General features: G+C 52.5%; 1 protein-coding gene across 1 annotated transcript in view; it reads left to right on the forward strand.

Annotated features, from left to right (window-relative positions):
- The first annotated feature begins 543 nt into the window (after nt 1-543).
- Nucleotides 544-12,486, forward strand: part of Acot11 (acyl-CoA thioesterase 11) — a 44,011-nt gene continuing 32,068 nt past the window's right edge. The window contains exon 1 of the mRNA XM_050136093.1: nt 544-675. Coding sequence (XP_049992050.1) covers nt 643-675 — 33 coding nt within the window. The 5' untranslated portion in view covers nt 544-642. The remainder of the gene's footprint in view (nt 676-12,486) is intronic.

Raw genomic sequence — 12,486 nt, forward strand, 5'->3', positions numbered from 1 at the left:
GGCGTGCACAGTGGACTTTGGCAGGTGCCTCTATTAGAAGGATCACTGGTTTATAAGGAAGTGGCTGTTAGGGGCTGGTGGATCGTCTCCCAGTTCAGCAGTTGCTGGATACAGGCAGCCTGGGTGCAGGTGAGCCAGTGGGCAGCACTCCGGAAGTTGAAATCCTGGCAGGTGGGTCTGGTGTCTCTCTAGGAGGCTTTGGCAGCACTCTGGCATCATGCCATGCTCCAGCCTGCCCTCTTGCGGATGAATGGAATCCCTGGCCAGGGAGCTGGAGCTCTGGGATCTTGGAGCCATTCTGTTAACTAAGGGCAGTGGGTAGAGGGGTGGAGTTTGGCTGAGTCTAGAAGCATAGTCTGGTGGTGCCAGTAGGTGGGCACCAGTTCCCATGTGGCTGTGGCCCAGCTGGCGGGCGCTAGGGAGCCTTCTGTGCTAGGGTTGGGGGTGCACAGAGGGTGGATTGAGGAGAGGCCAGGACATGGGGCGGAGATATTAACAGCTGGCCCCGGAGGGGGCGGGAGCCTGGGAGGAGGAGCTGTGAGAAGCCGGCTGCTTTTGGAGCTGCTGGCCGCCTGTGGCTCAGGTGACCAGAGGCCCTTGAGCAGCGCGCAGAACCCCCAGGGCCTGGCAGGTGGAGCAGCAATGATCCAGAATGTGGGAAACCACTTGCGAAGGGTACGGAATGGTGGGTTAGGGTGGACCAGGAGCCGAATGTGGGGCTTCCCCTATGTGTGGCCCAGAAAGTAGATGCTTCCGTCTTAAGTCAGGATCTGCATCTCCAGCCTCACTGTCTGCTGTTCTGCAGTCCTGTCTGGAAGGAGAACTCACAGAACCCACGGACTTCTTAAGTTATAACTGGTAGAGTCACCAAAGAGCCGTGGGGATAGCAGGCTCCCCCCCCCCCCCCCCCCCCCGGCTGGCAGTTTGGGGCTGGGTGGAATGGAATCCTCTGTAGCAAGTTCTGGAATTCATCCTGGTGCCGTGTGTATGTGTGTGCGTGTGTGTGTGTGTGTGTGTGTGTGTGTGTGTCCTGTGCACAGTTCTCCTGCCTTCTGAGCTCAGGGCTTGGAGTCTGCTGACTTCTCTAGCTCAGGACTCCAAGTCTATGGACCTGACAGAATTTAGGGTGTGAGGGTGTATGTGTGCAGACAAGAAGGAGAGTAAGGGCACGACCATGTGAGGGACAGGCCATGTGGGCCACGTCCTGTGGAGTGGCCTTTGGGAATATCTTTTCCTGGAACCTCCTGACTCTGACTTTTGGAGCGGAGATAGGTGCTGAGGTCCCAGAAACACCCAAGCGCTCAGCGGCTCGCTGGGGGCCTTTGGCCTGGTGCCTGGAGAAGGACCCAGGACAGCCTGGGTAGCCTGTGCAGGGCACAGTAGGTGCCAACTGAGGACGTTTCAGAAGGGGCCTTTAAAGAAGGGCCCTGGGGGCAAATACATGTCTCACCTGCCTCTTTGCTAGCTGCCATTCAGCTCAGCATCCCCAGCCCCAGGGGTTGGTATCTCATCTGCTCTCACAGCAGAGGGCGCCTCTGAAGGTAAAGTAACTGTGGCACCTGCTTACCTGCTCAGACTTACCTAGCAGGTCACTGTCTTGGTGGCATGCTTGCCCAGGTCTCCAGGCCCCATCATCCTTCCCTCTGTATTGATAGTAGCATCATACTGACTGGCCTCCTCTGCCTTGGTGAGCCGCCTAGACTCTCTCCAGTTGCTGTGCACTCTGTACCCCCCACCCCCAGTGATCTCAGCCTTCCTGTGCCTCCCCTAGCCTGCCGACTCTCTGGTAGTTTCCGTCTCAGCCCTCAGATTCAGCTGGGATGCTGCCTCCTCCAGAAAGTCTTCCTAGATTTTTCACGATGCCATGTACCCTTTTTGAGCCCCACTCTCACTGGTATGGGAGCTTGGCTTGTATCTCTATCCCCATACCCCAGCGAACTTTACAAGCTGTGCTGAGCGTACCTAGGCCTGGCCAGGGGCCAGAGGATACCTAGAGAATGAATGTGGGCATACAGTCCTTCAGCCAGGCCCAGGGTGGAATCTGAGCTGCTGGGCCTCTTGCTCCTGTCCCCTGAGCCCCGGGTAGGATGTCCTCAGACTCCGACTTTGCCAGGCAGCATGCTGGGCGCATGCACATTTCCTTGCTCTTCACTGTCAGCTTGGCTGGGCTCAGAATCTGGGGATGTCTGCGAGAGTGTTTCTGTAGAGGTCTAAGTGAGGAAGAAGACCCACCCCGAATGTGGGTGACACAGTCCTATGACTGGAGCCCTGACTGAATAAAAAGAGAAAAAGGAGACAGTATTAGAGTGCCAGCACCATCTCTGTGCTCCCCAACTGTGGACACGGTGTGACCAGCTGCCACCATCAGGTCGTTGCCTGCTAGACTGTGTTTCCTCAAACTGTGAGCCAGGACGAGCCCTCCCATCCTTAAGCCCCTCTGTTGGGTGTTTGGTTATAGCAGGAAGGAAAGTAACCAATGCTCTCCACCCTGTTGCTCCCTCCCTACCCTCAACCCAGGTAACTCAGGCTCAGAGGGGTCAGCAGCCTGTTTAACAGCACAGAGGCAGGAAGTGGCAGTGCTGGGATTTGAACTCAGTGGTCCTGGTTCAGAACTTTTCTGAACATGAGCATAGCATTGCTACCCTGAGCCCTGACTCAGCTCGGCTAGCATCTAGCCTCTGGCTATGGATCTGGGTGTTGAGTGTGGAAATTGGGCCACAGGGCCACAGGGACCTCACATTAGTTAAAATGACATTCATCGCCACCTTTGAACTTGTGCCTGGTTGGCAGATCTTGAATTTCTGTGGCCTCTTCTTAATTTCCTTTGCTCCAATGGAAAAAAGAAGAAGAATTTGGGAACACTTTCTTTTTTCTTGGTATTGAGCTATTTTTATTTTTATGTTCGACACAGGGTCTCATGTAACCCAGGTTGGTTTCAAATTTGATAAGGATGTTGCCAAAGATGACCTTGAACCTCTGATCCTCAGTTCTAGCCTGGTCCAGGTCAGCTCCCAAAGGGGCTTAGCAGCTGTTTTGACTCTACAGCTGGTGATGGGCTATATGACCCCATTCTCCTGAGACTCCTTGCTCAATAGTCCTGGTTCAGAGCTTTTCTGGACATGAGGCTTAGCATTGCTACCTTGAGCCCTGACTCAACTGGGTAGCATCTAGTCTCTGGTTATGGATCTGGGTGTTGGATTCCAGCATTGAAGGGTAGAAACAGGTAGATCCCGGGAACTAGCTGAAATTTTAGCCTAGTTTAAATTGTCAGCTTCTAGCTTAGTGAGAGAGCTTGCCTCAAAACGATGATGTGGAGAGGACAGGACACTTGACATTGCCTCTGACCTCACGCATGTGCACAGACATACATACCTACATATTCACCTATACGCACCACACACACACACACACACACACACACACGGAGGAAAAAAATCACATGTTCACCTACTATTCATGTTGTGACTCTAGGTCAGGTGTTAGTCCCTGAACCCCTGTGCTGGGTGATCCTAGAAGTCCCCCAGCCTTGGGTCTGAGGAGTTAGCATATGCCTCTGGTGGTTCTCACCATGTGGCAGGAGAGGGGAGGCCTAGAGACAGAAAATGATAATGCCCATCATACAGGAGGAGCTCAAAATGACTGAGTGGATGAGTGCCCCAGGGCTTGAAGGGGTTGCAGTGATCATAGAAGGTTCTCTGGAGGAGAATCGAGGCTCAACAGTTTGTTCAGGAGCTGCATCTGAACCCTAGACTCGGCCACAGGCGGAGGCCCAGTGTTCTCAGTCTGTCTAGTTGATTTGTTTTTATCCTTCCAGACACAGCTCAGTCATCACTTCCTCTTTGGCTCCCCATCCCATGTAGCCCCAGAGGTAACAATGCCACCTTCCAACGTTACACCTAATTCGCTTGCTCCCTACGTGGGTGTCGACTGAGGGTACGGCAGGTGCATGAGTGTGCTGTGACTTGTGACGGTGTGGATCCCAGCTGTTGGGCTAGTAGAGGAGAGATAAAGGCAGGCAGGCCATGGCGATGGAAACCTGCCATAAATACCACGAATGACAGTAACAATGAGAGTCATCTATGGTTTACCTGTGTCTGAGCATGCATGGACTCAGTCCTTATAACTCCGAATGCTCTTGTGCCCTCTATTATAGATGAAATGGAGAAAGAGAGGCTAAGTCTCCTTCCCGAGGTCACACAGTTGTCAAGGGACATTGAACGAAGGGCTTTAAACTCAGGCTGTCTAGAGAGCAAGAACTGAGAGGGTGGGGGTGGGGTCCTGAGCAGATGACATCTGAGCAGGAGGCCTGGAGGCTGAAGAGGTCTCATCTGGGCAGAAGGAACCTTTCCCTTGCAGCCTTTAATGCAGGGGAGGGCCAGGCACCTTGAGCTCTGAATGACACTTCCGTGGTTCAGAGTGGCCTGAGCCTGGGAGGAGCAGCTGCCAGCTGGCTGAAGTTGAAGGGACTACAGTTGGCCTTGGAGTCTGGGCTGGAATCTGGAGCTTTGTTGGTGTTATTATTGAGCTTTCTGGGGTTTCTCTGGTCCCCTGCTTTAGTTTTTTTTTTTTTTAATTATTTTATTTTTTGAAACAGGGTCTTACAATGTAGCCTGGGCTGCTCTTGAACTCACAGAGATCTGCCTGACTCTGCTTCTCCAGTGAGGGATTGAAGGTATAGACCACCATCCCTGGAGTTTCTTGACTTAGTACCTGATTTTCTTTAATTGGCCAGCTCCAAATGGTCCCAGCTACCTTCCTATCACCCCCTGCTCCTCACAAGAGGAAGTTTGGTTAGGACCAACCAGGAACCCATGAGGCACTAAAGGAGGAGCCTGGACTTGGGAAGTTGCTAGCCTGGGGCCCCTTTGCCCATCTTTAGTTTGACTATGGAGACATCGGCAGCTCCAGTGAGTGGCCTTGCTGTCATCCCTGTGCCCTGACAATGTAGGCTGGGGCACCCAGGCTGTCTGAGCTGACCCCACAACACACATGCCAGGGGCTGGGGCTCCTGGACCACCACCCCTCACCTGTGCCTAGGGTGGTACTTCTGCCCCTAGAGCATTGGGAGAGCTGCCCGAGAGTGAAGGGGTCCAGAGACACCAACTCATTTTGCCTATGTCGAGCACACTCATCATCTGTGAGCCACTTCCGCCTCTGCGGGTGTTGTTAGAACCACTGTTAGGAGCAGAGATGCTGGTGAGCCACAGAACTTGCATGTCACTGGCAGGGTTAAATAATCACTCCTGTTTCTCATCAGTCTGTGGGTTTCTGCCATGGTTCAGTGGCAGGGATTGTGGGTCAGGTGAGATGGTAAAATGGTGGTTTCTGCTGAGGCCCTGCTCAATGTCAGGCATATTTAAATCCCTGAGTGTTTTACATGGCTGTTGGTTTTCAACTGGTTTTACAGCTGAGAAAGTCAAGGCTCTGGTTTTACATCACTTTGACCTAGTTAGAGGTTTAAACAATCTTGTCTGGGGGCTGGCTAGATGGCTCAGCAGTTAAGAGCACTTGTTGCTCTTCCAGAGGACCCGGGTTCTATTCACAGCACTCATGGTGGCTAAAAACCCTTTGTAACTCTAGCTCCAGGGGATCCAATGCCCTCTTCTGGCTCCATGGGAACCAGGCAGAGCTGAGTACCCAGATATACAAGCAGGCAAAGTACCCATATACACAAAATAAAGCAAATACATTCAAGATAAAATTCTTGTCTGGCCCCAAGCTCCAACTGGGCAAGACCCTGAATGCTGTGGCTTCTCACCTTGTCCTAGGCTGACCTGGGAGAGTTGACAGCCTGGCATCTTTGCCTTAGGCCTGCTCTGTCCGGTGGCTCTAGGACAGATGGTACGGCCAGCTGGGTCCCTTGCCAGTCTCCTGGCCACAGGCCTGTGTGTGTGCCTGTCATTCCAGGAGTAGCCTCCCTGCAGGTAGGACATGACATTAGAGTCATGGCAATGACGAAAAGGACCAGTGTAAGCTAGGGACATAGGAATGACCCAGACCAGACCTGTCCTTCATAGGGCAACTGAGGTGACCATAAACTGATAATGACAGCACAGTATAGCTAGACTGTGGCAGAGGAAGACTGAGGTGGCCCTCATCACTCAAGAGCGGCCCAGGCAGGCTTCCTGGAGTAGGCAACAGTTCACTCTGTAAACGTCTCTATGGGGGCAAGCAGGGTTCAGCAGAGAGAGGCACATGTATGGAGAGCCAGGAAAGAGCCTGTTCCACAAGTAAAGGAGAGTGCGCCCTGTTGACTGGCTTTCTGTTCCCCTTGGCCATACGATATAGCTGTCTTTTCAAGAGCTTCCTCGGTAGCCATAACCGCCCTCAGTAGATGATATATAGATGAATTGTTACTTGAGGCAGCCCAGCGGGCAGAGCCAGCCTGGGAGTGGGAAAAGCAGGACCTTGGCACCCTATTTGTGCCCTAGGCAAGTCCTTTGGACAATTGGGCTGCTACTTCCTTCCAATGGCGGAGGGAAACCTGTCCCTGGCAAGATTTGCTGAGAAGTAATGGCTATGCGTGCAGAACCCCAGTAGGAAGTCTGAAAGGACTGCCACACTGTAGGAATGGCTGCGTGCTGGTATGCTGGCTGGCTCTCAGAGCATCTCTCTTCCTCTCTCCCTCTTTTCCTCTCTTCCTCTCTTCTTCTCTCCCTCCCTGTTGGGGTATTTTAGACATTTTGGCCTTGAACTACACGGCTGAGGCTGGCCTTGAACTCTTGATCATCCTGCCTCCCCTTCCCAAGAGCTGGGTCTTTGGTGTGTGTCACTGCTAGGCTTCTCGGGATATTTCTCACCTCCTGTGTACATCCACGTCACAGTTTAGAGAGTGCTATATGAACTTTGCTTTGGCCCTTCAGAGGTCTGGGAACCAGTGCTACACCAGCGGCCTAGACTGGACCTTTGTCCCACATCTCACTGGGACCTGAGGTCCTGCTTCTCATTTCTTGGCCTTGTTCTATCTGTGACTTGAGAACAGGTTGTGATCCACCCTGGGGTGTGTCCTGGCCCGGGTCAAAGAACTAAAAGAGCTGCCTGTGGAACTCCTTAAGGCAACCCTGGTTTCCCAAAGCTGTGCGGGTCCTCATTTCCTTCAGATCCCTTATGAGGCCTGCAGAGACCAGACCAGCATCTTGTTCTTCCCCAGGTTACAGTCCTGTGAGGTGTGTGTGATTTTCTTGTGTGCTTGAATTCTGTGCACACGTGTGTACATTTCACACGTATGTTCAGGACTCATTGATAGAGGCCAGAGGATGACATCAAGTGTCTTGCTCTATCCCTCTTCTTATTCCCTTGAGACAGGTCTCTCACTGAACCTGGAGCTAGGCTGGCAGCCAGAAAGCCGCAACAGACTTCCTGTCAAACACACACGTATACACACACCACTACACACATACACACTCGCACACACACACTATAGCGTGACCCCACACTTACCACACCACACACACCCCACCCCACCACACTCACACACACACAACCGCACACACACCACAACCACACATACCACAATCACACACACATACCACACACACACCACAATCACACATACACATCTCTCACACACACCACACACACACACCACACTCCCCGCCACCATCACTGTGTTTTCCGGCCCACATGGCCATGGCTGACGTTTTATGTGCATACTAGGGTTTTAAACTCATGACTGAGCAGCAAGTCCTCTTATCCACTGGGCCACCCCCCAACCATCTGACTGGCTTTCTCCCAGCTCTCTGCCAGCCTCAGCCTCCTGACTATAACTGGGCATGTGGGGTCACGCTGGGCCCTGTCACTGAGCAGGTTCGTATTAGTCGACTTTTCCATGATGGAGGAGATTTATTTTCAGAGAGTGAGTGATGTGTTGGTGAGACACCTCTGGGAGGTAAAGGCGTTTGCCCCCAAGCTCTGTGACTTGAGTTCGGTCCCTGAGATCCACATGGTGGACTCTCACAGGTTGTTCTCTGACCTTCCTCACACAGGCAGGCGTGCTGCACTCGCCTCCCCCACCGCTATGCGTAAATAACTAAATAAAATGTCGTAAAATTTTTTCAAACGAGAGCAAGTGGTGAGCCAAAGGTTTAATGACTGTGGGGCCAGGGGAGGGGCCGTCTTTAAAGGGAGCCAGATGTGTGTGTGGGGAAGCCCTGGTTGTTTCCCAGCCCCCCTCAGCCTCTCTCCAGGGCCCTGAGGCCCTCTGAGTCAGTGTAGTCCAGCCCTTCTCTTGCTTTGAAGATAAAAGTCAAGCTTCCGGGGCTGCAGGGCCTGGAAGGTGTGTCTCACTTGAGAGTGAATTTGTGCCTGTTGCCTTGGCCCTTTGGATGGGGATTGATGGTCCTGACCTGGCAGCTCTGATGTTTTTTTACCTGAAAAGATCCCCAAACCCAGGAGGGCCCCACTGGTTATACTTGCTCTGGCTGGGAGCCCAAAGGCAACCTTGGAGAGTCTCCGCAGTGCCTGGCACTGGTGACGGGCTCCCTAGGGATCCTCCTGCCACACCTGGCTTTCCTTTGCCCTTGACTGGCCAGTCATGGTGTGGAGAGGTTCTCTCTCTGGTGTCCATGCCTCCTTTCCCTCATCTGCTCCATTCAGGTCACTGTTACGGAGTAGTGCCGAAGACAAGGGTTAGTTACCCAAGGGCCCAGCCCAGCAAACAGTAAACGCATACCTAAGAGTGGATTTCCAAAAAGGACCTTTGAGCTGGTTCCTGAGTACTTCTTAGATGCTAGGTGCCTATGCTGTGGGCAGCTCTCTGACTCTGGGGGCTCCCTCCATCTGCTGTACCCCTTAGCAGATGAACAAGTTCCAGGATTCCCCAGCCTCCATGGAAGCAAAGCCCTTCAGGTCCCAGGTCGCCTGCCAACCACTGCTCGAGGGGTCCCCGCTTCCACTTGACGGCCGGCCTCTCAACCTTTTCCTAAGTCACCCTGTCTGGACTCTGCCTCGGCATCTCTGTCCTCTCCTTCCCCATCTGCCTTCACTCTGCTCACATGTCAGAGAGCCTGTCAGGGGCTCCCCCTGCACCAGGTTGATGGCTCCCTGGTTTTTTCATGTGTTTATTCCTGTCTACATCCTCCCCCGCACCCCGGGGACGGACCGTGTCTGCTGTAGTTTACTAGGGCTGCAATGCAAACTACACTGAAACTCCGTGGCTTAGTGAACCCACCGGTTAGTGATGGATTGTGCTTTGCGACTTGGAAGCTTGGACAAGGCTGGGCAGAGCTCCTCAGGGCGATTCATCCGCCGTGTGGGGCCCGGGTGGAAGTTACTGGGTGGTGTCTAGCTTATGGGTAAGCTCACCGCGGGTATAGCTTCACTAGCATTGTGGTGAGTGAGCATGGTTGCCAGGTCGGGCTTAGCCGGGAATGTCATTCAGAGCACCCACATGCGACATGCGGATTCTTTGTTGTGATGGTCAGATTTCTTACCTGACAGCTAGGTCCCCCACAGTTCCAGGAGGCCTCGGCTTCCCATGACGTTGGTTGAAATGTCACTGAAGGTGATGCAGACCCAGGGGAGAGGATTAGACTCTACCTTCTCTTAAGTCTTCATACCCTTTATACAGGTCTGGAGTCCCGGGAATCTCAGAAGCTAGTATGTGCTGGTGGCTATGTTTTTGCTTGCTTGTTTTGCAGGTGTGTAACCCTTTTTAACAGAGGGGTACAAATCAGAACTTTGATACGTTCAGTGCACGTTTAACACTATCTGGAAAATTCTTTTAAATTTTATTTTTATTTTGTGCGCTTTGGTGTTTTACCTGTATATATGTCTGTGTGAAGGTGTTGGATCCTGGAGTTACAGACAGTTGTGTGCTGCCATGTGGGTGCTGGGAATTCAACCCAGGTCCTCTGCAAGAGTAGTCTTTTTTTCGTTTTGTTGTTTTTTTTGAGACAGCATTTTTTCTGTAGCTTTGGAGCCTGTCCTGGAACTTGCTCTGTAGACCAAGCTGGCCTCGAACTCACAGAGCTCCACCTGTCTCTGTCTCCTGAGTGCTGGGATTAAAGGTGTGTGCCACCACTGCTTTGTGCTGAGTCATCTTTCCAGCCCTTCTGGAAAATTCTTGATCCCTTTCCTTGCTCATTTCTTTTCTGGGTTCCCCCAACTCAGTACCTATCACTTCCTGCTTGCTTCAAGCCCCTTCCCTCCTTATTTCTGACTCTAAGCAAGGACTCTCAGCCAGCAGTACTGGTGCTAGCTGGACCTCTGACATATGCCTTGGGCCAACACTTTGGACAGGACCTACCCCGTGCCATTCCTTCCTGCTAACAGCACTGCTAGCCAGCAGACCCTCTTCATTCTGAGGCTCTCCACCCTTCTCTCTCTCTCTCTCTCTCTCTCTCTCTCTCTCTCTCTCTCTCACCCACACACACACACACACACACACACACACACACACACACACACCTGCCCAGTGTGGGCAAACCTGAAAGGCAGCTCCCATCACCCTCCACTTACAGACTCCAGCACTTTGAGTCAAATCTGCGCTCTGGGGATCTGCCCAGCCTCGGGCCACGTGGACTAGGCTGCCTTCTCGGCTTCTCACCCACTGCCCTCTGACGTCACAACTATCCTCTTGGGGCTTAGCATCCTCCCTTCTTTAGAAACCCCCCTCCATGTCTTTCATAATTGCTCTCTCTCATTCCTGCATGCATTTAGCCAGGTCTCAGCAGGAGCCCTCCCCCCCACCGCCTCAGACTGAAAAATTACCTTCTCTTTTCATCATATTCCCTGGTCTTTTCTTTATTTCTCTTTTCTTTGTGAGACAGGATCTCATGTAGCCTAGGATGGCCTTAAGCTTTGTAGCTGGGCCTGAACTTGAACTCCTGATCCTTCTGTCCCCATCTTCCAAGTATCACAACTGCTTTATGCAGTGCTGGGGTTCAAACTTCCTGAATGCTAGGCAAGCACTCTGCCCACTAAGCCACACCTCTAGTTCTGTTTTCTTTCCTCCTTTACATGGTCTTGTCCCCTTTTTGCTTGTGAGAGAACAGACCATTCTCTTCAGTGTTCTGTAGAAATGAATGGGAGTCCTCCCCTCCTCCTCAACAAGGTTTCTCTGTGCAGCCCGGGCTGTCCTGGAACTCACACTGTAGACCAGGCTGGCCTCAAACTCAGAGATCCACATGCCTCTGCCTCCTGAGTGCTGGGATTAAAGCTGTGCGCCACCACCACTTGGCACAAATGGGAGTTTTAACAGAGATAACAGCATCCACCTGTAGAGCTGGTTTCTTTCTAACTGCTCTCCTGGAGTGCTCTTGACCTTACCTCTTAACTGTTACCCTCCAGGCCTGGTTTTTAGCCAGCCCTCAGATGCTCAGCTAGAGGGCCTAGCCAGACCATGCCTAGCCAGGTACCCTCCCAGCTCTCCCTCCAGCCTGTTGTCTGTCCCGTCTAGGGGCTAGTCCCACTCCTCTGGTCCCGCCCCCTCACAGGGCTGGGCCTCAAGCAAATCCCAGCCTGTGGCTGCTTCCTGAGTCATTCCTCCCTCTCCTCCCCTCTTCCCCGCTACAGGGCTGGGAAGCCTCAGCCACCACAGGGCCACGCTTTGGTTAACAGCAGGAGTTAACCACGGTTGAGTTTGTAGACAGATGTACTCAGGAGGCTGTTTTCACATCAACAACTATTGAGCTGGAGCCAGCCCTGCACATAACCGGCGTAAAACAAGAGGACAGTGGCGGAAATGCTGAAACACAGGCCCATGAAGCAAGCCTTTTTCCAGGCTTCCCAGCTTGGCTTTTTTTTTTCTGTTTAACCTTTCAGGCAGCTGCTGATGACCGGACCCATCTTTATTCAAGCCTCCATCTCCACGCTTGGTCCTGTACAATCGTGGCCCAGCAGGCTTCTCCCAGGCTTGGCCCACCTTGTTCCCACCGACCCCCAGCTGCCCTCTAGTAATCCCAGACTTTAATTCCGGGAGTCTGTTTCCCGCCCGAGGCTCTGGAGCCTTCCTAGAACTGGGTGGCGTGGTGTTCGGGCAGCCATCAAGTGTGGGATGCCTGCAAGGACCACAGACTCTGTCCTGACCAGCCATGATTCTCAGTTGAAATGAAGCTCTCGTGTAGCTTTGTGTCCAATTAGTAGTGAAAATTGGCAAGAAAATTGAATAGGTAAAAAAATTGGTAGGCAAAACGAATGTTATGGCCACAGGCCCTAGCTGCCTTGGAAGCATTCTCTGCACAGACCACCTGGCTGTTCTCAGCAGATGTCTTACCTCTGGGACCTGTGGGCAGGGTTCTTTTATTTTATTTTTTTGACAGGGTTTCTCTGTAGCTTTAGAGAGTGTCCTGGAACTAGCTCTTGTTGTACACCAGGCGGGCCCTGAACGCACAGAGATTTGCTTGCCTATGCTTCTCAAGTGCTGAGATTAAAGGTGTGTACCACCACCCATCAGACTGGGCCTAGGTTTTTTAGCAACACAAAGTGCTGCCGTGTGGGTCAGGTCCTGCTCTAAGCACCCTGACTCCTTCCTGTGACACTAGCATT

This window comes from Alexandromys fortis, unplaced genomic scaffold (assembly GCF_014885135.2).
Source record: "Alexandromys fortis isolate MF-2015 unplaced genomic scaffold, M_Fortis_MF-2015_v1.1 scaffold_13, whole genome shotgun sequence".
NCBI classification, from domain to species: Eukaryota; Metazoa; Chordata; class Mammalia; order Rodentia; family Cricetidae; genus Alexandromys; species Alexandromys fortis.